The 27,538-nt window shown below is 46.0% G+C and overlaps 4 protein-coding genes across 20 annotated transcripts in view; 2 read left to right on the top strand and 2 right to left on the bottom strand.

Annotated features, from left to right (window-relative positions):
* CD3D (CD3d molecule) lies at positions 1 to 12,277 on the bottom strand. Of its 3 annotated transcripts, XM_030022126.2 has the most exons (6): positions 12,212 to 12,277; positions 3,169 to 3,431; positions 1,816 to 2,028; positions 1,176 to 1,307; positions 701 to 744; positions 1 to 319 (listed from the first exon to the last, which is right to left on the bottom strand). In XM_030022126.2, exons 2-6 carry the CDS (start codon positions 3,239 to 3,241, stop codon positions 257 to 259), a joined length of 525 nt encoding a protein of 174 aa, XP_029877986.1. In that variant the 5' UTR covers positions 3,242 to 3,431; positions 12,212 to 12,277; the 3' UTR covers positions 1 to 256. The 3 variants fall into 3 exon arrangements, with proteins under 3 accessions (XP_029877986.1, XP_029877985.1, XP_029877987.1); XM_030022125.2 differs by lacking the exon at positions 12,212 to 12,277 and having other exon boundaries at positions 3,169 to 3,739; XM_030022127.2 differs by lacking the exon at positions 12,212 to 12,277 and having other exon boundaries at positions 1,816 to 2,019; positions 3,169 to 3,735.
* Positions 4,797 to 12,125, top strand: LOC115344579. 2 transcript variants are annotated; one of them, XM_041125330.1, is made up of 2 exons: positions 4,797 to 4,811; positions 9,449 to 12,125. In XM_041125330.1, the coding sequence occupies exon 2, from the start codon at positions 10,137 to 10,139 to the stop codon at positions 11,043 to 11,045; it is 909 nt and encodes a 302-aa protein (XP_040981264.1). In that variant the 5' UTR covers positions 4,797 to 4,811; positions 9,449 to 10,136; the 3' UTR covers positions 11,046 to 12,125. The 2 variants fall into 2 exon arrangements, with proteins under 2 accessions (XP_040981264.1, XP_040981263.1); XM_041125329.1 differs by lacking the exon at positions 4,797 to 4,811 and adding an exon at positions 9,270 to 9,314.
* ZW10 (zw10 kinetochore protein) lies at positions 12,277 to 26,430 on the top strand. The gene is made up of 16 exons (XM_030022105.2): positions 12,277 to 12,447; positions 12,650 to 12,784; positions 13,642 to 13,743; positions 13,935 to 14,012; positions 14,137 to 14,296; positions 15,281 to 15,430; positions 16,124 to 16,315; positions 16,988 to 17,151; positions 17,941 to 18,123; positions 18,611 to 18,849; positions 19,844 to 19,915; positions 20,647 to 20,816; positions 21,450 to 21,580; positions 22,076 to 22,207; positions 23,257 to 23,459; positions 24,490 to 26,430. The coding sequence occupies exons 1-16, from the start codon at positions 12,331 to 12,333 to the stop codon at positions 24,608 to 24,610; spliced, it is 2,349 nt and encodes a 782-aa protein (XP_029877965.1). The 5' UTR covers positions 12,277 to 12,330; the 3' UTR covers positions 24,611 to 26,430.
* Positions 23,455 to 27,538, bottom strand: part of TMPRSS5 (transmembrane serine protease 5) — a 7,814-nt gene continuing 3,730 nt past the window's right edge. For 10 of the 14 annotated variants that reach the window (XM_041125323.1, XM_041125319.1, XM_041125320.1 and 7 more), the window contains 3 exons: positions 27,316 to 27,458; positions 26,770 to 26,922; positions 23,455 to 23,559 (listed from right to left, as the gene is read on the bottom strand). In XM_041125323.1, the coding sequence (XP_040981257.1) occupies positions 23,488 to 23,559; positions 26,770 to 26,922; positions 27,316 to 27,458 (368 nt within the window). In that variant the 3' untranslated portion in view covers positions 23,455 to 23,487. Of the gene's footprint in view, positions 23,560 to 23,589; positions 23,675 to 26,376; positions 26,572 to 26,769; positions 26,923 to 27,315; positions 27,459 to 27,538 lie in introns of those variants that run through there. The other 4 variants (XR_005932993.1, XM_041125316.1, XM_041125325.1 and 1 more) reach the window with 4 other exon arrangements.

Raw genomic sequence — 27,538 nt, forward strand, 5'->3', positions numbered from 1 at the left:
TATGGGGTAGGCTCATCTTTAATGAGAGGAATACAGAAGCACAAGAGGTCATGGAAAGAGCAGAGTGCTACAAGCAGCCCATTCTGGCAAGGAGCCAGAGGGCTCTCTAGGCAAAAACCCGCAGCGTCTTCTGCCAGCAGTGAGCTTACGAAGGTAGTGCCAGGGCCGGGTACCGGTGCTCTTGGGCACTGGCAGTGGCTTTGCTTTAGTATCACTCCCGGTGTGAAGGAGTTGCAGGCCCCAGTGTTTTCCCACTTCACTTGCGGGCCTTGGCAGGTGCCAGCCGGCTGTACTGTCCATCGTCCCGCTCGCCAAGGGGCTAGGAGGGAAAAAAGGCGAAACGAGTTACAACTGTGTCTGTCCAGCCCTGGGAGAGAGGGTACAGGGGAAGCTGGCTCAGCTCTGTCTTTGCCAAGCTTTTGGCAAGCTTTCCCTCCCCACACACAGAGCTTAACGACCCCAGGCAATAACAGGTAGGGGGAAGCTGGGCTTGCCCCATCCTCTGGGTCACGCAGGGGGAGGCAGCTGCGAATGCCCCAGCAGAGAGCAATCTCCAACATGGCTCAGTGCCTCGAGGCATCGAGTATCCCCCAGCAGCTGTGCCATCATGGCCACGCCAGTCCCACCATGCAGCCCCACACCATGTAGAGGTGCTGAAGCCCATGCACGCGCACACACACACGTGTGCTCCCACGCTCACCTGGTAGAGCTGCTCGTTGGCAATCAGGTTCTGCCTGTCAGAAGCTAAAGAAAGAAAGAAGATGGTCAAGGATCAGGGGACTCATGGGCAGTGTGGTGAACATTTGCAAACAAACCCAAGCAGCCGGCTGCTTTCAGCCCTGTGCTTTTACTTCCTCTGGGAGGCTCGGTGGAAAGCCCCTGCAAGGCATCAAATGTTCCTGTGTGACCAGCTGCTGTCCCTGGGATGATGTTTTGGTTAACCTTGTGCATTCGCTGCCTTCTCCTGGGAAGCTAAGCTAGGGGCAGGAAGGGTACACAGAATGCTCACGTGGATCCCCACCCTAGACATGCTGTGTGCTGGCTGCTGCCTGCAGCTTGCAGTGGCTGCGCTCTGTGGGCAGTGATGGAAAGTCCCTAGGTACCACGCAGCTCCTAGAGATGCCCAGGCACTTCTCGTCCCCACCCACGGGCAGCCAGCAGGGCTCTCCCCTCACCTCGTGACATGCGTCCCTTGTCCTGGCCAGTGATGCAATACACAGCAACCGCCAGGAAGATGGTGGCAACAACATCTGCGACCACGATCCCCGAGATGGTGGGAGCGTCCACTTCGATGCAGTTCTGGCACACTGAAAGGCCAAAAGGACACAGATACTGAAAGCAGGGCCATGACCAGGACCCTGCCCCTTGGCTGCCTCCGCTCTGCTGCCAGGGCCAGTCTGAGCCCAAAGCGCTCAGCCAGCTCTGCCAGTCCAGGCAGGCTCCAGTCCCAGGGTGAGAGAGACCAGGGATTAAATTTGGCTTGCTGCGTGGCCCAAGGCAGTAGCACAAGCTGCCCTGTGTCCCTAGCACTCACGGCAGGCCACAGCACGGCCTGCGAGTGGCTAGCAATGAGGCAGTAGGAATGCTGGGTTATGGCACTAAATGAGGCTGTAGAGCTCTCACAGGGACACCAGCTGCAGGGGAACGTGCAGCTTGGCTGTTCCCAAGGGCAAACTTAGCACAGGAGCTGTCAGGACTTCCACAAACTGGTGGAACCACCTTCAAACTCTGGGAAATCAGTAGTTCCCTCAAAAATTTGCTTGGGTGAAATCTCCAAGCAGTTCTGGTTCTAGAAACCAAGTTTGCAACACTTACTTCGATAGTGCACCTGGAGGTCACCGCGTTCCTTTTCGTTTTCCGATTGACATGTATAGACGCCTCTGGGATCGTTGTAAACTGCACCCAAGTCCAGTTGTGTTCCATTTCCTATCGTTTTCCCATCTTTCAGCCATACGAAGTGACTTTGCCTGTCTGTTACGCATTGCAGGAACACCTTCCCACTGACTTCTTTCAGGATTACTTTATGTTTTGTAAAAAAAAAAGAGAGCAGAGAGCTTCACAGCTGAGTTCTCAACCCTCACAGTGGTGCAGAACTCAGGAGAGCTCATTCATGGAGATGGCTAGTGTTGAGAGCATCACATTAGGCTGTTTCCTGAGCAGTGTAGAGGAGACTGCAAACAAAAAATGCTGGAAAAAGCAGACTACCCAGCAAAAACGTAGTCCAGTGTTCAACTGGTGGTTACGTTAATGCATATCCAAATTCTCTTAGAGTGAAAACTAACTGGAATTAGGCAGCTACCTGGACTCCATTCAGACTGCATGTGCGTGACCCTCATCCCACACACAGACTGCATTGGTACTGAAGTACAACTGCAGTGAGAGACATTTCAACAGAAAGTGAAATACTTCCACCAGCAGCGACAGGAGCTGAGCCTGAATGGGGAGGCAAAAACCCATTCGGGTTTTTACCCAATAGTAAATAAAATTTTTAGTGAAAAGTGTGCAAAAAACCACATAGAATTGCTTCCTCGGCCCAAAGCTATCACCTGCAGAGTCTGGAGTGGACTACAGAACACAGCCTCTCCTGCTTGCATATTTGTGCTAGGTACAAAGCCCGTGGCTACTTTGGTCTAACACCATGGTGCTGCCACGTCCAACTTCACGTGCTTTGTCACTGCAAGGTGGCTTTGAGGTATAACACATAGCCACGGAGCAACACACACAGCTCCAGACCATCACAGCAACGGTCTAGGGCAGGCAAAGTCGGCAGAGCGATCCCGTCCTCGTGAACCGTTGTGCTGATTCGCTCCTTTTTCCCCATCGACATTTACGAACCTCGCATCAAGGCGCTGCAACGGAAAACCCCAGCAAGCGGCAGGGGCCTGTTTCCCAGCCACCCTCCCACCGCCGCAGAGACGCCCATGGCGTAAGCGATACGGGTGGCAGTCTCCAAGGACCACAGCGAGTGCCCAACAGGCACCACCACTGACCCGCTGCGGCGTGTGGGACAAGCGCCCCGCCTCGCCAGCCGCGCAGGGTCCCTCAGGCGCGGCGCACCGCGCCGGGGGTCTCCGCATACCGTGTCAGCCTGCGCGGTGCGGCCAGTTTCAGCCGCGGGGCATAGCACTGCAGCGGCCTGCGGGCAGCGGCTGACACCCGGGGACTTACCTTGGATGCCCCAGCTGGCCGTGGCCAGGCTGGTGAGGAGCGCCCAAGTGACCAGGGCCTTTCCCCTCCACATGGCACAAAGCAGTGGCGGCTCTTTCACCAGCTCGGAGGAGAGGACGTGGAGAGAGCTCCTCGCCACGACACACCACCCTCCCCGAGATCTTTGTCAGGTACCGGATGCTGGGGGCTGGAGCCTTCCTCCCCCAGCAGCTGGGGGATGTCTGAGGTGCCCTGGCCCTGCCTCCTCACCCCAGCCATGACGCCTGTGGAGAGGCAGGGGAGGGCAGCTGGGCCTGAGGTGGTGTGTCCCCCAGCAGCTGTGGACCCCCAGCAGCCAGGTGCTCCCCAGCAGCCATGGAGCCTCCTGCAGCCACGGGCCCCCAGCAGCCACTGGTTCCCCCGCAGCCACGGACGCCCAGCAGCCGCTGGTCCCCCCGCAGCCACGGAGCCCCCCAGCAGCTATAGACCCCGCAGCCACAGGTCCCCCTACAGCCATGGAGCCCCCCCCCAGCCCCGGGTTGCACCCCAGCAGCCGCGGACCCCGCAGCCACAGGTCCCCTAGCAGTCACAGGTTCCCCCACAGCTGTGTGTAATAAACGGGTTAACTTTGTTCATAAAATCTCACGTGGGGGTAGGGACGTTACCGCCCCACTTTGTACTCTGGCTCCCATAAGTCCATGCTTGAACGAAAAGCCCTTCTATTTTTGTCCTAGTTTTAATCCAGGGAAGGGGTATTACAATGCACCTAACCAATATTACTGTACTTATTGGAACTGTGTTACAATTGCAGAATATTACTGCTAACCTTAACTTTTAGTCCAGGTGTTTTAAATAAAGTTATAGCCCTTGTTCAAAGCAAGATAGAATCAATCCAATTAACGATAATAAGACAACAATATAACAACTTAGATCTTACATACCAATCGGGAAGGAGGGAGAGACATATTGAGATTTAACAGATGCCCCGTGTAAATAACAAAGCTTGCTTAAATGGTGCGTAAAGGTCACGGGAAAAGGGCAACGGCTATAACTTACTAGCTACGGAGGGAAAAGAAAAACAGCTATAACTTACTAGATAAGGAGGGAAAAGACAACAGCTGCAATTTACCAGATAAGGGGATTAATTCTGCCAAGATCGTACTTCTCCACATCAAAGGACATTCTACATCAAAAGACACTCATCCTTGAGAAGATCGACCGAATCTGCCTGCACGAGTGAAGAAAGAAGAAGCAGGACAAGGCGGAGACTTACAAGAAAGGGGTGCATAAACTGTATATAAGGAATGTAACTATAACATAAAGTGCGAGCCGTTGGTAGAGCGCGGACTCCCCGGCCGCCCAGCGCTGTTTTGCTCTCTTGTCGCTTGCTAATAAATTCGATCTTTTTATTTAATACAAATTGGCTCCTCCAATTTGTCACGAGCCTCTATAACAAACTTGGTGCCGTGACTCGGATCCAGGTTCTTTGGTGCAGACCCTCGCAAACGGGGAGGCGCCCTATCCCCGGATAGCCCTGTCTTGAGGAGGTGCCGCCGCCACACCCTGGACCCACGAACCCCTTTAAATTATGATAATTGAGCAAAAGAACCTGCAGGACCCCTTAAATATTGTGCACGAAGACCAAACGAAGACCTCAGGAGCAGGTGAGTATGTAAATTGTGAGCCATTTGGTTGGGGTGGTTATCCCGAGGTGTGACTGTGTGAGAGGTCTCTCTGAGATCACGCGAGTGCGGACCCTCCAGTAGTGCAGTTCTCGTAGCCCGCGAGGGAGCGAGTCACGACCGAGGGGAAGTGAGTGTGTGTGTGGATAAGGGCACCTCGGAAGATGGGACAGAGGAAAAACAAGCCCTCTGGACCCATGGGGACGGGGAAGAAAGATAAGTTACCAGACATACGCCCAGATAGTCCCTTAGGCCTGATGATAAGGCATTGGGACAGTTCACCAAAGAAAAAGGATAAGTCTAAGGAAAAGATGATTAATTATTGTATTGAGATTTGGGGTGGGAAACCTCTCAGCAATCCTCATGTACTCTGGCCCGTGTTCGGGTCCTCTGAGGATTGGGTGTGTCAACAGTTAAATATATGGGTAAACAATAAAAGACCACCAGCCAGCCCAGAGGAGAGTGAATATGCTGCCTTATGGATTCCCCAATCCTGGGAGCCGTCATTCCTCTTTGCCTTAAGGGCAAACAGACCAGATAAACCTCGAAAAGATGATGAGGACCCCCTTTGACCCCCTCCCTATGCCCCTCAGGCCCCTCCGCCTCAGGACCCGCCCCAAGGCCAGGAAATAGCCCAGGCCCAGGAAGGATCAGATTCGGAACCTGATTCCCCGACCCCGGCACCCCCTCCCAGAAGGTCTGCACGTAATAGAATAAGGCAAGGAGAGGAAAGATTGTTTCCTCTTTGGGAAATTTTAGTGCCTGGGGGGGATGGACAGGGGGGACCGGGAACGGGGTATGTGGCAGTTCCCCTTAATACAGGGGATGTAAGGGAATTTAAGAAGGAAATGGGGAGTTTGTTAGATGATCCCCTGGGGGTAGCCGAGAGGCTGGATCAATTCTTGGGACCGAATTTGTACACATGGGATGAATTACAGTCTATCCTGGGCATATTATTTACCGTAGAAGAAAGGGACATGATTAGAGGGGCTGGGATGAGAGTGTGAGACCAGCAACATCAGGCTGGCCAGGCGGCAGATCAAAAATGGCCCTTAAATCGGCCAAACTGGAATAATCAGGATCCGGCTCACAGGAATAATATGTCAGACTTGAGAACAATTATAATTCAGGGGATACGGGAATCTGTTCCCTGAGGACAGAATATTAATAAAGCCTTTAGTGAACAACAGAAAAAAGATGAGACCCCGACAGAATGGCTTGAAAGGTTAAGGAGAAGCTTCCAGTTATATTCTGGGGTAGATCCTGCCACTCCTGTGGGACAAGCGTTGCTGAAACCTCAGTTCATGGCCAAATCGTGGGGAGATATTAGGAAGAAGTTGGAGAAAATTGAGGACTGGCAGGAGCAGGGGTTGGATGAATTAGAGAAGCTCAGAAGGTGTATGTGAGGCGAGAAGAGGAAACGGAAAAGCGGCAGACTAGGCTGCTGGTTGCAGCGGTAAGAGAAGGACAGAAAGAAGGAAGAACCTGAGATCGAGACACTATTGGGAAAGGGGGTACTCGAACCCTGCATGTCCCCTTTTAATACCCCGATTTTACCAGTAAAGAAATCCGATGGTAGCTATCGGCTGGTGCATGACCTAAGAGAAATCAATAAACGGACTGTCAGCCGGTTCCCGGTAGTGGCAAACCCACACACCCTGTTGAGTCAATTGGGGCCCGAGAACCAATGGTATAGTGTAATAGATCTTAAGGATGCATTCTGGTCATGCCCTCTAAAGGAGGAATGTAGAGATTATTTTGCCTTCGAGTGGGAAGACCCAGACACTCATAGGAGACAGCAGTTAAGGTGGACTGTACTTCCCCAAGGGTTTACGGAATCCCCAAACTTATTTGGACAAGCCCTAGAACGGATTCTACGGGAATACCAGTTGCAAGATGGGGTCGTGCTAGTACAGTATGTGGATGACTTATTGTTGGCAGGAGAGAATCAAGAGATAGTCAGAAAAGAAAGCATACGATTGTTAAATTTCTTGAGCCTTCAAGGCCTCAAGGTATCACGGTCAAAACTACAGTTTGTGGAAGAGGAGGTAAAATATTTAGGACACTGGATAAGCAAGGGGACTAAGAAGTTAGACCCCGAACGAGTAAATGGGATTTTATCACTGAAAGCCCCGAGGAGTAAACGACAGATTAGACAATTGTTGGGGCTATTTGGGTATTGTAGGCAGTGGATCGAGAACTTTAGTGCGAAAGCGCGATTTTTGTATCAAAAGTTAACTATGGATGGATTGCTTAAATGGACCCAAGAGGATGAAGAGAGATTAGAGAGTCTCAAGGCCGATCTAGTTAACGCCCCTGTCTTGAGTCTGCCTGATGTGAAGAGACCCTTTTATTTATTTGTGGCCACTGAGGAAGGGACAGCATACGGGGTTTTGACCCAGGAGTGGGCAGGGAAAAAGAAACCCATAGGGTATATTTCCAAATTATTAGACCCCATCAGTAGAGGGTGGCCCACCTGTTTACAGGCAGTCGTTGCTGTAGCCCTGATAGTGGAAGAAGTGAATAAGGTAACATTTGGAAGTGAATTAAGGGTGTTCTCCCCCCATAATATTCGGGGAGTTCTCCAACAAAAGGCTGAAAAATGCATCACCGATGGTAGGCTTTTAAAATATGAGGGGATCCTAATCCATTCCCCTAAATTGGAGATCGGAACAACGAGCTTGCAGAACCCGGCGCAATTTTTGTATGGAGGTCCTGAAGAAGAGTTAACACATAATTGCCTCCAAACCATTGAAGAACAAACGAAAATTAGGCCAGATCTAGAAGAGATAGAATTGGAAGAGGGAGAAAAGTTATTCGCTGATGGGTCATCTCGAGTAATAGCAGGGAAAAGGAAGTCAGGATACGCAGTTGTGGACGGGGGAAGCCTAGAAGTAAAGGAATCCAGACCCCTCAGTCCTAGTTGGTTGGTGCAGTCATGTGAGTTATACGCAGTACTTAGGGCATTGGAACTTCTAAAGGACAAAGAAGGAACTGTGTACACTGATTCAAAATATGCGTATGGAGTGATACACACTTTTGGAAAAATTTGGGAGGAACGGGGACTTATTAATTCTCAAGGAAACGGTTTGGTTCATGAGGAACTGATTGTCAAAATTCTACAAGCAATAAGAGGGCCCAAGCGAATAGCTGTGGTACATGTTAAGGGACACCAAAGAGGAACGACCCCTGAAATTCGAGGGAATAATCTTGCTGACCAAGAAGCCAAGGCGGCAGCACTACTTGCTGTGACCATCACCCCGCCGGCAGGTGAAACGCCGGCAAGAATCCTAAGCCCACAGTTTAGTAAACCAGAAATGGATAAATTGAAGGAAATGGGAGTAGTGGAAAAAGAGGGTAATTGGGAACTACCCAATGGGAGACAGGTGTTACCAAAAGCACTAACATGGAAAATAATGAGAGGTATGCACTCAAAGACTCATTGGGGTGTCCAAGCACTGGTTGATCAATTCGCAACAAAGTACATGTGTATTGGGATTTATAACGTAGCCAAAGGAATCGTACAGGGGTGCCTAACGTGTCAGAGGATCAATAAGCAGCATCTTAGAGAAAAAGTACAAGGGGGACGGGAATTGGCACACCGACCATTCGCCAAAATACAGATTGATTTTACTGATCTCCCTAAAATAGGGCGATATAAACACTTACTTGTATTGGTAGACCACCTCACTCATTATGTCGAGGCGTTCCCTACTGCTAGGGCAACTGCCAATACAGTGGTAAAAGTACTTTTAGAGCATATCATACCGCGATATGGAAATATTGAAACTATTGATTCAGATAGAGGCCCACATTTCGTTTCCAAAGTAGTAAAAGAAGCTCTAGCCCCCTTTGGAACTAAATGGGAGTTCCATACCCCTTGGCATCCCCAAAGCTCCGGGAAAGTAGAACAAATGAATGGAGAAATAAAGAAACAATTAACTAAGTTAATGATAGAAACCAAAACGTCATGGGTAAGATGTTTGCCAATTGCTTTACTAAATATTCGGACTCAGCCCCGTGCAGATACTGGAATTTCCCCATTTGAAATGTTATATGGCATGCCCTATGATATGGAATGCCCAGCCAATTACCCTACTTTAGATGAAGATAGTATTAACCCTTATATTGTTCAGCTGATGAAAAGGAGAGAGCGATTGCAAAAGAGGGGAATGGTGGTACAGAGGCCACCCCTAGATATATCCATACATTCAGTAAAGCCAGGTGATATGGTATTAATCAGAGCCTGGAAAGAATCCTCTCTCACTCCTAGGTGGGAGGGGCCCTTTCTTGTTTTACTTACCACAGAAACTGCTGTCCAGACTGCAGAATGAGGATGGACGCACGCCTCACGAATTAAAGGACCTTTACCCAGAGACCAGTGGGAAGTAGCAAAGACTTCAGAAGACTTAAAACTAGTGATAAAAAAAAAAAAAAAAAAAAAAAAGGGAACTGCATGAATGAATGAATCCTTTTGGAAGAACGGTAAAACCTAGTTTATACCAGTGGCTCCAGGTATCACCTGGAAATAATTTACAGGTGGTGAACTTTACTCCTCGGCATACAGAACGGATACCTCATCAAACCGGCGGAGCTGGTATATATATATAAATTAACAGGAACTCCTAAGTACTTACCTTTTTGTTGTGAAGTGGAGACTGAAGTCCCTAGACCACCGGAATATTTTAGCAAGATTCCGCATTTAAAGCATCGTAACCACAACCATTGGAGTTGGGTGTTTTGTAACTGTGTAAAGTACGGTCAGAAATGGTATTGTAGTTCTAGAAGGAGACATTATTATTGTATGAAGTGTCGAGAGTACCAATTCCCCCGTGGAGACCAATTGAATAGAGTGGGAATTAATAGACTAATTTGTGGGTGGGAATTATTAGTACCTGAAACCTGGGAAGTGTATGAGAACGATTGGCCTGAAACTATAAGGCAGTGTGCTATCAGATTCGCGTGAAAGCGAGCTAGAGGTATCACTAAAATGGATTCTGCTCTTAAATAAAATTTGTGTAAGGAATGCTGGTGGACACACTGTAGGAACAACCACCCATTTAGGGACGGCTGTACACAGTGTACCCAAAGGAGGAGGGGACTAAACACGTCTGCCTTACGGGGGGTGGGTAGCTATGGGAAATCCCTAACCAACCCGAAGCTCCTATAACCCTGAATCCTGCGAGTGTCTTGTCATTTCCCAGGTAATATAAAATATTCTGCACAGTTCCCGGAGAGGAGCTGAATCCTGTAAGGGCTTTGCAAGTGGAAAACACGCCCTTAAGAAGTACAACTGCTGCCAAGAAGATGAGAAACCTCGCTGCTCCAGGCACCGGAGTAGGCGAAGTAGGCAGAGGCGTACGGAAAAGGAAGTGTGAGTACACCGTGAGATCATCGGCGGGTAATAGCGAGAAACAGACACTTCGAGAGGAAAAATGGACTCTGAGAGCCCGACCAGGTATGCCCTGGCAAAGAGATAATCGGGAATTGACATCGACACCTATTGGTGTTCCTTGGGGAACCCCACCAGCAATCCGTGTTTGGATGATGTTACTGTGGTATTTGCTTGTTGGGCATACGGTATCTGGCAATGTCAGCCATCAACCCTTCAAATGGTCACTAATACAATTAGAACACTCAGTTGTCATACAAACCAGAATTACCCCGGGCGCTCCCTCTTTCACGGCCCACTTAAGTTCCCTAATAAGGTCATACCATGGATGGGCCCCCATTGATGAGAATACTCGCAAGTATACAGTTCAGCATAAAGCCTTTTATATGTGTCCAGCTAACAATCCAGGAAAAGAATATTGCAATCACCCAGCTGAATATTACTGTGCATATTGGGGCTGTGAAACAATAGCATCAGAATGGGCACCAGGGGGAGGAAAAGACCAATTTTTAACTGTAGGATGGGGACCGTCAGGATGTCAAAAACCCACCTATGGGCCTCAAGGTACGATTCGAGGAGGCACATGTTGGCATATTTATCTTAACATTTCGAAACCTGAGGATCTAGGATGGACTATAGGGAGAACATGGGGAATCAGGTTTTGGGAACCAGGCACTGATACAGGGGGAATAATTTTAATAAGGAAGGAACCAGTGCCCAATGAACCCTCCGGTGTGGGACCAAATCCAGTATACAATGGCCAAGCTACGGGAGGGGTTAGAAAAATGAAAAAAAGACTGGGAAACACAACAGAGTTGGTATGAGTCTATGTTTAATTATTCACCCTGGTTAACCACCCTATTGTCAACTATTGCAGGACCTCTTATTTTGTTGATCTTATTTTTGACTTTTGGGCCATGCATTTTTAATAAGTTGATCGCTATTGTTAAAGGGCACTTGGAAGCTGCACATTTAATGCTGCTACGAAAGCAATATGAACAAATCGGGGACGGAGGAATTACTCCTATCCTCGGGCGGGCAAAAGAAGCATTGGATCGATTTAATGAACAAAATCAGGATAAAATAGAAAAGGGGGGACTGTAATAAACAGGTTAACTTTGTTCATAAAATCTCACGTGGGGGTAGGGACGTTACCGCCCCACTTTGTACTCTGGCTCCCATAAGTCCATGCTTGAACGAAAAGCCCTTCTATTTTTGTCCTAGTTTTAATCCAGGGAAGGGGTATTACAATGCACCTAACCAATATTACTGTACTTATTGGAACTGTGTTACAATTGCAGAATATTACTGCTAACCTTAACTTTTAGTCCAGGTGTTTTAAATAAAGTTATAGCCCTTGTTCAAAGCAAGATAGAATCAATCCAATTAACGATAATAAGACAACAATATAACAACTTAGATCTTACATACCAATCGGGAAGGAGGGAGAGACATATTGAGATTTAACAGATGCCCCGTGTAAATAACAAAGCTTGCTTAAATGGTGCGTAAAGGTCACGGGAAAAGGGCAACGGCTATAACTTACTAGCTACGGAGGGAAAAGAACAACAGCTATAACTTACTAGATAAGGAGGGAAAAGACAACAGCTGCAATTTACCAGATAAGGGGATTAATTCTGCCAAGATCGTACTTCTCCACATCAAAGGACATTCTACATCAAAAGACACTCATCCTTGAGAAGATCGACCGAATCTGCCTGCACGAGTGAAGAAAGAAGAAGCAGGACAAGGTGGAGACTTACAAGAAAGGGGTGCATAAACTGCATATAAGGAATGTAACTATAACATAAAGTGCGAGCCGTTGGTAGAGCGCGGACTCCCCGGCCGCCCAGCGCTGTTTTGCTCTCTTATCGCTTGCTAATAAATTCGATCTTTTTATTTAATACAAATTGGCTCCTCCAATTTGTCACGAGCCTCTATAACACTGTGGGCCCCCAGCAGCCACGGGTCCCCCCGCACCCCCGAGCACCCCAGCAGGAGCGGGGGACGCCCCGAGCAAGTCTGTCCCGCGGCGGCTGCCGTAGCGGCGTCCGCGGCGGCGCCGTCCCGTGGTGCCGCGCGGCGGCAGGCGGGTGCGGGAGCGGGGCCATGGCGGCGCCGGCGGGCTCGCTGGTGGCGGCCGTGCTGGCGCACTCGGGCCGCCTCGACAAGGAGGACCTGGGCACCCGCATCGGGCGGCTCTCCCGCCGCGTGGAGGAGCTGAAGGCAGGGCCGGGAACGGGGAGGGACACACACACACGCACACGCGAGCGGAGCTTTGGGGAGGGCCGGGGGCGCTGATCTCCGGCCGGTCTGTGCTGGGGTCTCCGGCCGACCGGGGTGGCCTGAGCCCGGGAAGGGTCTCTTGCCGCTGCCCGGGAAGGTCCACCCGATGAACGGCGGTGTCCTGATGCTCCGTCTTTTTCAGGGCGAAGTCTGCAACATGATTAACAAGAAGTATAACGAGTTCCTGCCCAGCATGCAGAGCGCCGAGGACCTGGTGTCGCAGCTGGAGGGGCTGTCGAGCAACATCGACCTGCTGAAAGCGGGGATCGAGAACGAGGTGACAGCCTGCCCTGCCTCGGCGGCCCTCGCCGATTCCACTCGGTTTCAGCCCAAAGCTGTAGGGCCGTCCCCATCTTGGGGCGTTGCGAGGGGACCGGCAGAGGAGGACTCCTCCTGACTAAGAGCCCTGGGTGATATAACCCCTAAAAAACGTCTTTACGTGACACGTGCCGCAGAGGTGTGTGTCACGTCGGCGGTGTAAGTAAAGAGCTGTCATTAAGGGATTGGCCGTGATTTGCTCTCTGTTGTAGAGTTGAAAAGCGTGTCGCACGTCTTTCCTCTGGAAAGAGGGAAGGATCAGCCGTGTATAGGGCAATAAAGTGTGACACAGCAATGGGCCGGCTGAGCGCTGGTCCCACAGTGATTTCAGGCAGAATGGGAACCTAAACCATCGCTGTGCACATTCACTGAAGTCTTTAAGGAGAGTGGGAGCAGCTCCTGCAGGCCAGGTTGCAGACCCACTCTCTGTTTTTTGCCTCTGGTTTTCCAACATCTGGGGTTCTGTGCAGTGTTAACTGGGAATTAACTTTTGGTGCTGTTCAAGCATTCTTGCATTTTAAATGGCTGTGTAAAAGTAACACTGAAGTCCTTTTGACTGTGTTTTGAGACTAAATTTCCTTACGGTGCCTTTAAAAAAACCTGTAACGTATTAAAAGAGAAACCTGTTTATAAGTGTTTCCAATGCTTATAAGGATCTTCCTAGCAAGGAACAAAACGGACAGAGCCTTTTTCCTCCTCGCCAAATTATTCTAGTAACAGAAATAATTTAAATCTTGTATTGTTATCACTTTTAAGGGGAAATGTGTTTGGTAACATTTGCTTGCTGTAAATGAACCGAGAAGTTTGTTATTTTAGGTTCAGCAAGATCTAAACATCGCTGTTGCTGAATTCACTGAATTGAAGCAGCAGTTGGAGCGAGACACACTGGTTCTGAGTATTCTGAAAAAGCTACAGGAGGTGAGGAGGGGAGGTGGGAGCAGCTTAAAACCATTAAGCGGTAGTCATCCTCTCTGCTCCTCAGTCTATGGCATTGTTCTGGACTTCTCTTTTGAATAACTGTCTGTAGCTCCCCTGTCTCTAGCCACATTGTTTAAAAAATTGTATTCTAATAGCAGATACACAGTGACATATGAATCTGATTGTTGCAGTTTGATACAGCTATTAAAGAGTACCATACTGCATTGCTGGAAAAGAAGTATGTTGCAGCAGCTCAGCAGCTGGAAAAGGTAATAGTGACTTCTTAAGTATATGACGCTATTGTTCATATATACTTTCAATGAATTTTACAAGATGCTTTTCATTAGCAGGGGCAACAGTTACACATGTTCTGTGTTTGATCTTTACCACCAGGCACGAAGCAGCCTGAAAATGCTGGAATCTCGCAAGGGCTTTGAGCTGAAGATCCTGAAAGCACTAGGCACAGAGCTCACAGTGCAGACACAGAACATGCTCTATCATCTAGGAGAAGAATGGCAGAAATTGGCTGTATGGAAGCTTCCTCCTTCGAAAGGTAATCACAATTCTAGTTTGTTTCACTATTTTTGCTTCACTATTTGAAATGTGCACTTTCAAGTGCACTTGAAAGCACCTACGAGATAGGAAATATAGTAATACTGTTGAACTACAGTTGGTTTAAGGAGCTCTTTCTGCCATTTGCGTAACCTAATGAACAGGAGTGACGATGAGTGGCAGTGTTCTTTGGATATCACTCCACTCGTGGAGTTTTTAGGGGCTACCACAAGCAATCTGGTGTAGTCAGTAGATTTTCAACGGAGTTTTGAAGGTTCGTCTGCCTCATCTGTGGTATTTCTTAGAAAATGTTGAAGCAGAGATCAAAACAGTTACCAGCCTCTGAGTAATTTTTTAGCCTGGTGAAGTATCAGAAAAGAGATGCTGTCTTGCAAAGCTTCTGCTCCTGAGGAAATCAGCTGGGCCAGAAATTTCAGGTTGCTTATTACTAAATACCTGATTCGGCACAGCAGCTGGAAGAGTTTTCTGAAATTTTTGTTCAGCCTGAACATGTTTCCCCACTAGGCTAGTTTTAAGGATACTTTTACCTTCTCCATTAGGTTTTCAGGTTGCTGTTTTTGTCGCAGGCAGCTAATTGCAAGAACTGCTCATGAGTCTGTATGTTGCTGTCTTCACTGAAACACAGACTTTTCCCTTGGAAAAGAAAAAGCCCTTTTCCTTTGGATTTGAAATGGGGAGAAGAGGGAAAGGAAAGTGATTTTCACTAAATGTCATTCAATTGCAAGGTGACTAAAATGAGAATTCTGGATCATTGTAAGAGACTGATTGGCATTCCATTGTCCTGCACTGTAACACAAGGAACTCTGTACCCTCTTCTGACGCTCTTGTACAAGAACTGTGTTTTGTGGAAATGGGGAGAAGTAGAATATTGCTTTAGCTGCCACCTGAGGAGTGCAGTAGCTTCTCAGATCTGCTGTATCTCAGACTGCACTCTGACAGCAAGATGGTTTTTCTTTTTCTTTAGAAAGCAGCAGCCTGGAGTCAGTGATGCATTCAGAATTGCACTTACGCACAGTGCCGTTAAAAGAAGAGGAGATTGCTGGCCCACCTGTTGCTTCTGTGCTGCAGGCATTTGCTGTCCTAGGAGAACTGCACACCAAGCTTAAAATTTTTGGTAAGACAAACTGTGGATCCATATAAACATAGCTATAGTAGCCTGAGCGGATAGGAGTTCAGACTTGTTGTAAGATGGATATCGAGATCCAGTTCACTTCAGCAGTACGCTGGAGGACTTCTTTCTCTCTTGGCTTGTGTTTCCCACTGAGCCTGAGGTGGATGCTCTGGTTCTTATTAGTAGGAAATGATCCTTTATTTATCCAGAATTATTTATCCTTTCCTGTCAATTTAATTTAGTATACTGTTTTGATCTGTGGCTATGTGGTTTCATGGTCTGATGTTTAAAGAGTTTTTCCAGTTACAGCCTCCTCATCTACCAAGATCAAGACTGTTGGTTTCAGGCAGCCTCTGGGCTTCAGCATTCTCGGGTGTTGGTAAAATAAATCAGGAAGTATAGCAGATACTAAGACAGGGTTTCATGCTTTCAGCTGTTTAAACTGTTTTTCATTTTACATTAAATACACTGGTCTTTGTTAGGCCTCCGTATGTGTTTTACATGAGTAAAATGGTCTTTAGGGAAACCAAACCCAGCGTTTTACCTCATTAGCTGTTCCCTGATACAGCTCATCAAGAGAGTGTTTCTTCTGCTTCGTGCACAGGATCTCTGCTTCCAAAATTAGTTATGATTGGGCCTCACTGGAGCAAACTGCCTGCCTCCTGCTGTTGGAAAACACTTTTTTTCGTTTTTCAGGCCAGTTGTTGCTGAAATACATCCTCAAGCCGCTGATTTCATACCCATGTCTTCAACCATTCACAGAGGAACAGTCAGATGTGTTCATCCTACGTTTTAAGTCCGAGGAGCCTAACTTGGATCATTCCTCTCCTATGGAGGTTTTTGACAAGATCAAGCTTATTTTTGAAGTTCTCCACAAATATCTGCTGAGTAGGTAGTTTCTCCCTTTTGGAATTAGACTGATCAGTACCTTGTTCATGTAATTGGAGCGGAAGCTTTCTCAAATATCTGGTTGTTAAGCAGTATTGAATTATATATAAGGTCTAAGCAGCTTTTAATGTTAACTTGCTACGCTGTGTGCTTGGACAGCTTGGCACCTTGTCAAACTGGACTTAGCGGTGACCCAGCATTCACAGAGCTGGGAAAAAGAAGGAGGAAAGTATTTTGGCTCAAAGAGATCAATGAATTAATTTTTTGATAAATGTTCTTTCTTGTGAACCAGTCACTGCATTGAAGATCTTTGCGTGCGACAAGTCTAAAAGGTGGAAGTCACAATGCAATCCAGGGAGTTCCCTCGGTCAGGCTAGTCACATGCAGGATCTTCCATTGGCTAGAAACTGGCCTGGGCTTTTCTAGCATTTCATGAAATAAACATGCTGGGAAAGCAGGCTCAGTTTACACATAAATTTAGTTGTCGTTTTGTCGGGGGGGGGGGGTGATTCCACAGGCCCAGCACAGGCCTTGATAAGAAGAATACCTCCATTATGAGACTGTGGAACAGTTGATAGATGCTGTTCTGACAGGAAGGACTGAATGAACTGGTGAAGGGTCTGGTCCAGGAAGCAGGTGTATTAAAATCCATTTCTGTTCTCTTGAATTCAGATGTGCCTCTTGAGCAGCCTGCAGAAGATAAAAAGAATGGCATAGTTACACTTGCAGAACTGCTAGGTGATGCAATATGGGAGGAGTTATCGGACTGCCTCATTCAGAACTGTCTAGTGAATTCAATCCCAACCAATAGCAGCAAACTAGAGCAGTATGTAGAGGTAGGTCTCAAAAATCTTTCAGATCCATGTGGTGGAAATGCTAGATGGCCAGCTTGAACAAAAAGCTGTATTTTGCTAATCTAGAATTGCGTATTTCTTTTTCCACAGTTAAGCTGTGAGTTGTGTTTCCTGTCATGTAAGTGTGTAAGGTCTCTGATCTGTGGAACTTGGGCCATATTTAGCTAAGACGTGAGGACTTTCAGGCTGTGCGATGTAAGGCACTTGTCTGAGTCTCTGTGAGAGGCCAAAGGTGATGATGTGGCAGCACTGCTTGCCGAACTGGCTTCCTGAGGACTGACCGCTCTGTTTGTCTTTGTATTTTTTGTTAATGATCACAGGGGTTTCTTGCATAGGCCACAAAAATTTTTTAAAAACTACATACATAAACCAGAACTTCTTGCTAGTGAAGAATGCCAAAATCTCCTTTTCCTGGAGAGGGGGCTGTTTCAAACAGAAGCAGTCATAGGATAAACCTCCCAGTCCCTTTCCCCCAGGTAGTCCAGTGTAATGAAATTTGATCATCTTGCTCCTCTGGTTTTTGAATTAGGTTGCCAGCAGGGTCAGGGGGGACAGACCTGCAGTTCAGACACTGTATTATTGTGCGATGGCCCCCAGCTGAGCCAGCTTTTTCCAGAAGATTGCTGAAAAGCTGTTGGATGGTTAGTGCCCTCTAAAACCTAGTTCAATCCTTTGCTTTCAGCTGAGTGGGAGAGTTTATACCCAACTTTAATCATGTTCTTTGATTTTAGGAAGCTATGTTAATCTAGAATCTGTGTCTGCTCTTCTCAGGTGATTAAATCCACAGAGGAGTTTGAAAAAGCCTTGAAGGACATGCAGTTTTTGAAAGGAGACATGACTGATTTACTGAAATACGCCCGTAATGTCAATTCCCACTTTGCTAACAAGAAGTGCCAGGATGTGATTGTGGCAGCCAGAAACCTGATGACTTCAGAAATACATAATACTGTGAAGGTGACTATTGATGCAATACACTGTTCTTCTGTGTGGAAAAGTAGCTTAGCTGTTGAAGAAGGCTTGTCTAGAACAGTCGAGTCCTTTTTTTTGTGGAGCACTGAATGCTCTTGATTATTTGGGGATCTTGGCAAGCAACAGTTTCAAAACCTTTTTCAGTAGTGCTCAAGAGGGTTATTTCACTAACAAAATGTTTCTTAAAATACTTGAAGTTTGATTGCATGTGCTTTTCTGGCTAGTGTCATAAGCATAAGAAAAATTAGAGGATTACTTACAGACTTGCTTCTAGGCATGCAACACCATATAGACTGTTTCGTGGTCTGCTGTGTTGTTCATAAGCCAGGAGACTTCCAGCAGTCTTAGGGGACTTCTGCAGCCTTGTGTTGGTCTTGAGTCTTAAATCTGTCATTCAGCGTTTTGTAGTCTTGCACAGTTTCCTTTCTGTGGGCTCCAAATTAAATTACACCTCTTTCTTGTTTTCCTGTAGATCACACCTGATTCCTCTGTAGCCCTACCACGGCTTCCCGATCCTGGGGCAGGAGATCACTTAAAAATGCAAAAAACTTCTAAACTTCTGCATAACAACATGGTGAATTTGGAGAATGAGACTAAACTGAGCCAGTACACGTTTTCTCTGCCCACATGCCGCATCAGTTCCTCAGTGGAGAAACTGATGGAGCTGGCTTATCAGACGCTGTTGGAGGCTACAGCCAGCACAGATCAGTGGTAGGAATTATATATCAGCAGGTAACTCTTGGGTGTCAGATACTTATTGCCTTTGGCCATACCAAGCATCTGTTAATAGATTAAAAACTTTAAAAGAACAGAAGATAATTAAAATTAGAATCAATCGTGAAGGTTACTCTCTGTTTTGCCTGGAGAATGCATCCCTGGGTTTGTGCAGTAGACTGGTACAGCAGAAACAGCTGCAGACTATGTTCCCTGCAATAGTCAGGATAAGCAGCCTTTCGGACTTAAGTTTTCAGGGAACGTTCAGGTACACTTTATTGTATTTTAGCTATTAAAGCAGTGAAAACATGGTAGACTCCCTAGTGTGTACAACGTAGTTCATGACTTCAATCTTTTAGCTGGGAGAAACACTACTGCAGTGTTCCCCTCAATGTTTTATCATACATTAGCTGTCAGGCATTCAGAAAAATCAAAACCATCTCTTTTTTTCGAAACAAATGATGAGTGATGGCACCCATTCTGAGACAAGTTCTTGCATTCTTTGTGCTGGGTGAAAGCAAAGAACTCCAGCTCTACATCTGGCAGGGCTCTTCAGTGAAAACAATGAAACATTTTGAGGAACCACATACAGTCTGCTTTAAAAACTGGAGACCACAACCCTGAAGGAGGAGAGTTGCCTAGGTACCAAATGCCCTTCAGTGTACCGTGGCAGAGAGAGGGCTGACTATTTGTGCACACCTGGTGGGGAAGGGACACTGTCCCCTTTGTTTCTGGGGTTTCATATATCCCCCTTCTGACATATGGTCTGAAGCTTGTCTTTTCCACACTGAACTTACAAGGTCATCACAGCCTTTGTGAATTTTCCAGAATGTTGCCTTTGTTGACATCACTGTAATTGATCCTAACAATCTATTCTTTGTGCCAGTATTTCACTACTAATAAAACCTTGTTTTGGAGAAGGTTGAGGGTCACTTATGAACAAGACGTTAATTCCACTGACAAACTAACGTGAACTTTGTTTTCCTTGTAGCTGTATACAGCTCTTCTACTCAGTACGGAATATATTCCAGCTGTTCTATGACGTAGTGCCAACATACCACAAGTAAGTGCGTGTGTGTGTATTACTTAGGGCCTATTTTGGAGAGAGAACAATGCTATTGGAAGAGCCCCACTTGTCCCCAGGTCGTCCACCACAGCCAGAGATTACTAAGGGCTTCCTGCAGCAGCAAAAAGCTAGTACTCAATCTGTTATTAAGTCGTACCTGCTGCAAAAGAGGTGCTTGAGAGTTTCCGAGTTGGTAGTCTTACAACCAAGGAGATAGTTGCAGTTCTTAGAACAGTTGTGTTTGAATCCAGCCATGTAACTTTGACCCCATGTCTGATGCAGAGATTTTTCATTGTGTTTTTCATGTAAAAAAGAGCAGCAATGAAGATGGAAAGTATACAATTTTGTTCAGAGAACACTGGGGTATTACTGAAAAGGACTTTCTCTTTTCCTCACCCTAACTTTGCTATAACAAAGTATCTTCCTGTTTGAAAGTCCACTCCTAGAAACAATGTGGATATAACACAGGGTTCCCATGCGGAAGCGCCATTTCACTAGCTATGAACTCCTTTCCTGTAAGTTCTTGTGGATGTGACAGGAGGTTAAATGCTTTTGTTCTGACTGATCTCTTTATCAGGCATTGCCCACAGTTAGTTACTTGCAACGTTTGTCCGAGACAATGTGAGTTTCTGTGAGTTTCTCTAGGATTGGCGTGACCTTTTTGTTTTAACAGGGACAGGTCTAAATAAATACATTTCCTCCTTTTCTCTTCCTCCTTCCTGGGACAGGGAGAACCTTCAGAAATTACCCCAGCTGGCAGCCATTCACCACAACAACTGCATGTATATTGCTCACCACTTGCTCACCCTGGGACACCAGTTCCGATACCGCCTGACTAACATCCTGTGCGATGGAGCAGCTACTTTTGTAGATCTGGTACCTGGTTTTAGGAGACTTGGTAATTTTACCTTTCAGTATTAAAATACATTGATGGATGACATGGTAATTAGTCCTGGCAGTTGTGGCTGAATGATTTAACGTAAGTGTGGCTACCGACTCAAGCAGCGGATTGTTAAGAGTTTTGGACAAGTAGCAAGGACGTTTTCTAGATTGGGAAGTCTGACAGAGCGTTATAACTCTAAGCAAGATAGCTGTTCAGGGCTTGACTCTTTGAAACACAACTCTTCTTGTCCAGCACATAGTTCTAAGAATAGTTCATTATCCAGCAAGATGTTGTGGCAGTTAGACATTTTGGGATCATCTCCTCAGTCCTTTGATACTTTCTTTAGCTTATTCTATGGAAATAAATTCTGAAATAAATTTGTATGAGCCTAATAGGAGCCTGTCATCCATAGTTAATTCTGCTACTCAGCTCTTTCGAAAGTGTTGTAGCAATGCAAGACGCACAAGAGCTTACTGTGTATGTGACTGGGCCTGGTTAAATTTGCTCTATGAGGCTGTTTAGAAACTGGAAATTGCTATAATGTTTTCTTAAAGGAAGTTCATTATTCAGCACTTACGGTCTCTAAATTGGCAGAGAAGATTCAGTAATTGCTTAATTGCTTCTCTCTGCTTGTTTTTGCTCTTAAAGGGATGGAGTGTTTTCTGGCCCAGATGCGGGTACAGAAAGGAGAAATCTTGGAGAGGCTGTCAAGTGCCAGGAATTTTTCTAATATGGATGATGAGGAAAATTACTGTGCAGCAAACAAAGCAATAAGGCAGGTAAGCAAGGCAATCAAAGCCAAATATCCCGTTGTCTGTAGATGTTGTCCTTGGGAAGGTACAGTATGTAATCTCAGTCCTGAGAACTGTGCAGTGTTTCAGCAGAGTGGAACTTTTCAAAACAACAATTTTCTGGCATGATTTTTTTTTTCTCTGGGCTGTGTCTCTTTGTAAAATTGAAACATGCTGAGTTCAGTTCCTCTTGCTCCAAGTTGAAATGAAAAGGTTCTTAATCTTGAACTTTTGTTTGTAGTACATTTATAATGTTTTTCATTTTTCAAGGAAAAGATCTGTCACGCTTTTGATGAGCCTTAATGCAAACTGAAAATGTTGCATTTTTTCCCAGGAATATCTGCTCTAGGCGGTAGCAGGATACTTCATTACCTTTTGCTTCTTTCAAACTGGCTTCTGACCATAAGCAGTCACCTTATAATTTCGTGCGTCTCTTAACGTTCTTTTTGATAACGTGTAGATAACATAGCTGTTATCTTCCAGGTATTGCATCAGTTGAAAAGACTGGGAAAAGTCTGGCAAGATGTCCTTCCAGTGAACGTATACTGCAAGGCTATGGGGACTTTACTGAACACAGCTCTCACAGAGATTGTCACTAGGATTGCTGCCCTAGAGGTAACTGCATGAGATGGATATGCCAGGCACAGGGTGGTGTGAACAGTGAGCATTTGTGATCTCTAGAAGTTCTTTCCAAGATCAGGTTTCAGGGGAACAGTTACCTTTCACGGAAATTATAATTGTGGTCCTGTCTATGAGAAATGTTCAAGATACCAATAACCCACACATCTAGTTGAGACCAAATATACTCTTACAGTGATTTCATGACTCTGTAGTCAAGGGGAGAGCCAGGGAAGTGGCTGCGATTTCACCTTAATTTGGATTTAGGCATGTCACTCCTACTATAAACATTTCTATGAATTGATCTCTTTCTCTTTGTTCAGGGCACAGGAGTCAACTGTTGTCTCAAACTCCATCTATTCTGATACATTTTCAATCTGTGCATCTCTAATGAACCCCTCCATCCTATCTAAGCACCAGATGCTGAAATACCTGTGGCATTTCAAACTGAAATTCTTATCTGTTTAAATCTCCATTTGACTCCCAGGACTGTGTTTAAGTGATTGTCAGGTTACCTTGGGTCAAGTACAACTATGCTATTACATTTCCTAATTAAAATATGTTTTCACAGCAAATGATAGAAACGCATTAGTGCATCTGTGCTAGTTGTAGGCTGCATCCAAAGAGCCTTCCCACTGTGCATTAGGCCAATAAGTCCTCTTTTCCTGTAACAGCTAGTTTACAGGATACTTGATCAGGCTGTGCCTGCGAAAAAGCTTGGCTTTTATCATTGGGCTGGCAATGCCTGAGCAATTTCCTTGTAAACCATTCAGACCATCATAACACCTCTGCTTCACAGGAAAAGGCTAGCTATTGCACTAAGATATGCTGTTTAGAAGTGCAACCATTGTTCTGAGGCAATCACTGAGAGCTTGCTGAAATAGCTATTCATGAAATAAGTTAATATTAGCATGAGAATGTTTGACGTGATCTAAACCACTGCTTTCATCTTCACACACACAGCCACCTTTTTTTCATTTCACTTGCTGCTTGGCACTCCAAAAATATATCTAACTGCTCCCCTATTAACATTTGTTAAATTCTAGGACATCTCTGCAGAAGATGCAGATAGGTTGTACTCCCTCTGTAGGACCATGGTGGAGGAAGGACCCCAAGTTTTCACCCCACTACCTGAAGATGACAAAAATAAGAAATACCAGGAGGAAGTTCCAGTCTATGTGCAGAAATGGATGACATTCAAAGAGCTGATGATCATCTTGCAAGCCAACCTCCAAGAAATAGTAGATCAGTAGGTGTCTCCCTTTCTTCCTTTTCAGTTAGTTCTTCACCCCAATAACAGGGAACTGGGAAGCAGTCTGACATTGGCAGGGCGCTGCACTTGGGGGACTCTGTTCAGATGAAAGGCAATCACCGTTAATAAGGATCAGATAACTGCTCCTGGAGCTGTTTCTTGGCTGTGTGTTTATAGTCCATTTCAAGCTTGATCATATATTCAGCTGCCTCCTACAAAGAAAAAGGCTATGGTAAAAAACCAAGTGCCATGCGAGCGCCAGCCACAGAGTGATTGTGCATACCGCTTGGGTTGTCTAAGTTCAGAAGTATTTCACGGTAAGCAGCCTGGCATTTTGCCTATTGCTTTTGATGTTAGCTGTGCCTTGCTCCTGCAATCATTCCACATGATTGGCCTCTACCTTTTAGATGTTGTTTCTTGCTTCTTTTAGCTTGCAAGGGGGATTCAACTGAATTATACATGAGGATTTGCATAATTACTTCTATTACTTTAGTTGGCATGAGTTGTCAGAAGCTAGACATTCCCTGTTCACAGCTGCCTCACACATACATCTGAATGGCACGAAACATACTGTCCCCAGCAGGCTAAACTGAAAATGTAGCAGCCACAGAGAAGGCACATAGGGAAGGCAGCTCCTTTTCTGTGCACTGGTCATTGCTGCTGTTGCACACTGTTGGTGTTAGACGCTAAAAGTTCCCAACTCTACTTCCACATGGGCATAAACCACGTTGTTTGTGGTTTTTTTTTCTTGTGTTGTTTGGGAGGTGAATGGGGATTTTGCAGACAAGCTTTGGGCTTATTTTGGAGAAGGAAAAGGTGCAGTTTGTAATGAGTGCAAAAATTACCTCACAACCTGTGGCTTTATACACCTAGCTAAACAATTCTGGACTCAAGCTGCATACAGCTAATAGGCTGCTAACTGGGTTTGTTTTGCCTTCAGACTTACTACCGTAACAAGTGCTCAGAAGGCTTGTTTTAACATGACATTACTGTGCAGTTTGGTTAAAGATCTTTCTTTCCCACACAGGTGGGCGGATGGGAAGGGGCCTCTTGCAGCTGAATTCTCCGCAGCTGAAGTGAAGAGTCTGATCCGAGCCTTGTTCCAGAACACAGAAAGGAGAGCAGCAGCACTGGCCAAAATTAAGTAACTCTGTTCGCTCCCTACATGTTGCATCTTCTGACAAAGAAAGAGCAAACTGAGTCTTTCAAATATTTTTTGGATTGGACCCTTCTTATTTGTACTGGTATAAAAAAGCTTAGCATTAGGTAAGTGCTTCCTGGAGGCTTGACTGAGGGAGAAGAAACATTTCCTAGCTCAATGTTTGTAGGGCAAAGAGAATGGCTCTGTGAGTCTGGGACCAGAAAAATCAGAGGTGGGTAACACATGGACACTAACTGCTTGTGCTCCATCTGCCAGGCAGACAGAGTTTGGGCTTAAAAATTCAACCTCTTGCCATGCTCCCAGAGGTGTTCTGCCCAGATCCAAGTTTTCCTTCATGAGCTGGTGCGTGTACTGTCCTGGTGAAGAAGAGATGCTTTTTTTCATGTTTGCTCATTTCCATTCTCTAGGATTTCATCTTCCTGTTAAGCCCAGCATAGGGGAATAAATCACATCTTGTATCCAACATCTCTTTGTGAGAACAGGCACTGCTGTCAGATGGGCCTCTCATACAAGGTGCTGTATAATGTCATCTCAAGCTTGCTTGCTTAAGGGTGTTGTAGAGGGATTCTTATTTTTCAATAGTCAATCTTACCTATGCAGTTTTACACTGGGGCCATGTAGCCCCTTTGTGTCTTACCTCTTCTGTCCCTGCAAATTACATAGGAAACCCACAAACTTTGATAGCTTTTGATACCCTTTGAAGAATGCTGAAGTGCCAAACTTTGCTCTTTATCACCTCAGGTTTCCCTGAAGAGCAGACCTCAAGAGTGAAAATTTAGGAGGGGTGGGGGGAGAAGAGATCCTGTTCTGAGTGAACTGTTTATCAAGTCACCGAGTTTTGCACAAGTAGCAAAATTCCTCATGGCTTTATTTCTCATGGAAAATATCTTAAAACTGACTTAGAATTTTTCAATCTCACTTTACCAACTCTAGACACCAGTTCAGCTCCTTCCTTTACCTTTTTGCTATGTGTAAACTAGGTAGGTCTGGGATCTGTTGTCTTTCTGGTAGTAAATTTTCTGTCCTTGAAGAATAATGAGAGAAATGTAAATGAATATAAAAAAGGAATGAAGTGTGCACTCATAGCATTATCTTTTAAGTTACAAAAGGCTGTGTTTGAGACTTTGAGAAATGTACATTTCTTTTAATTGAAAAGCTCACCAAGAGCATTCATTAAAACATAGCCCAGAGGCCAAGATGTGCCAGTTGCTGCACACATGGAACAAAGTAGTTCCTACCATGTAGTGCTTACAAAAGTTTCGATCACAGAGCTTAATGTTTTAATCTGTTATCTACCGTTATATCTTTTTAATTTGCATTTTTGTCCAACTTCTGTTCACATTTCCAAGCATTTGTGCAGGGCTTGAATCACAGCTGGCTTCCACGTTGCACCTAAGCCACTGCAGAACTGAATGGCCATTCTGCCTGCTGGGTCAGCCAAGCATAGCCATGGCAGGTGGTGAGAAGACCCTTCTGTTTCTGGCTTTAAGTCGCATAGGGAGGGGGCACATGCAGTCAAATTGGCCATTAGGCCTAGTCCAGCACATAGGAATCCAGCAAGGAAGGGAGATACTGAAGCAAAATCCAACTGCTGCTTAAAACTGTAGCTTTTTCTTTTCTTCCCCTCCAAGTAATTTATCTGAAGGCCGGGAGTGTTCCCATAACATTTGGCAGCTTGTGGGATCCCCTGCCCCTTTACACACAGCAATCCAAAAAAACGCATATTTTGAAAAACACCACTTAGCCCTTATGGATTGTTCACAGAAATGTAATTTGCTATTTTCTTTAATAAACTATTTATACCAAGCATGTTTTCTAGTGTTGTCTGGGGATTGTTATGGTTATAGTAACACAACATGAATTAGTCCTGGACCATTCTCCACTTACTATGTGGAAAAGGCAAAGTGTTGCTCTGTGAAGTCTCTCCTTGCCTTATTTCTAGTAGATCTAGTCAAAAAAAAAAAAAAAGAAAACAAAAAAGGAATCAGTACCATAGAAGAGGTTGTCCCAGAGGTTCATGCATCAAGGGTGAGCATAGGGTAGTGAAGGAAAGAGTTAAAATAAGATGCTAGAATCGGGATTTGTCTATGCAACATGCATGGCTGTAGGTCAGGCTGAGCATATGCCTTGCTTGCTCCAGCTTACCTCAGTGATGTGATAAATCCATGGCAGAAGCTGAGCCACATTGGTATAAACCCCAGGGTGGTTGGGTTCAGCGCAGCCCTGGCCCCAGCTCACGATGCCTACTAAGCGCCACATGAATTCATCCTGACAAACCAGGGGTCCCCCACTGTCACCCTGCAAGATGGAGCAAGGACTAACGAAACAGCTCTGCCCCACTTGCAGCTGGGATGTAGATCAGGCTGGCTTCTGCCACATAGCTTTGTTCCATTGGCCACACAAGAAGCTGAAACGCAGGTACAAACAGTGTGTGCCTCCCTGCAAGGTTTCAATGTTCCTTCTATAAAGATAGCTAAATCTCAGCATGACATCGATGCACCAGGGCACTGTAGGCACCACACTGCAGTGCAAGATGCAAAGGGCCCAGCACTACCCTACACAGGCTGTTTACTGCAAGCTATTGCCATGAAACCCAGCATTTGCTAGAGCATAACAGGGACGTACAACATATCACTCCTTTCCATGCCTGCTATACACACCTGGCATGCACCACTTGCTCCCTCCTGTTACCTGGCATGCATCTATTTTCCCACGCAGGTAGCCGGCACACAGCATCCTGGCAGTGAGCTTGCCTGCGTACATGCACGAACTATTGCATCTCTTGGTACCGATTAAGGGAACGAGTGCTTCCTTCAGTGTCTCAGTAACCTGTGCTGGGGAGGGAAAAAGAGAAGCCAAGAGGGAAACAAGATCTGCAAGGAGCAAGAGGAGAAGAGCAGGGCACTAGCTGGAG

This window comes from Aquila chrysaetos, chromosome 8 (genome assembly GCF_900496995.4).
Source record: "Aquila chrysaetos chrysaetos chromosome 8, bAquChr1.4, whole genome shotgun sequence".
In the NCBI taxonomy this organism is placed as follows: domain Eukaryota; kingdom Metazoa; phylum Chordata; class Aves; order Accipitriformes; family Accipitridae; genus Aquila; species Aquila chrysaetos.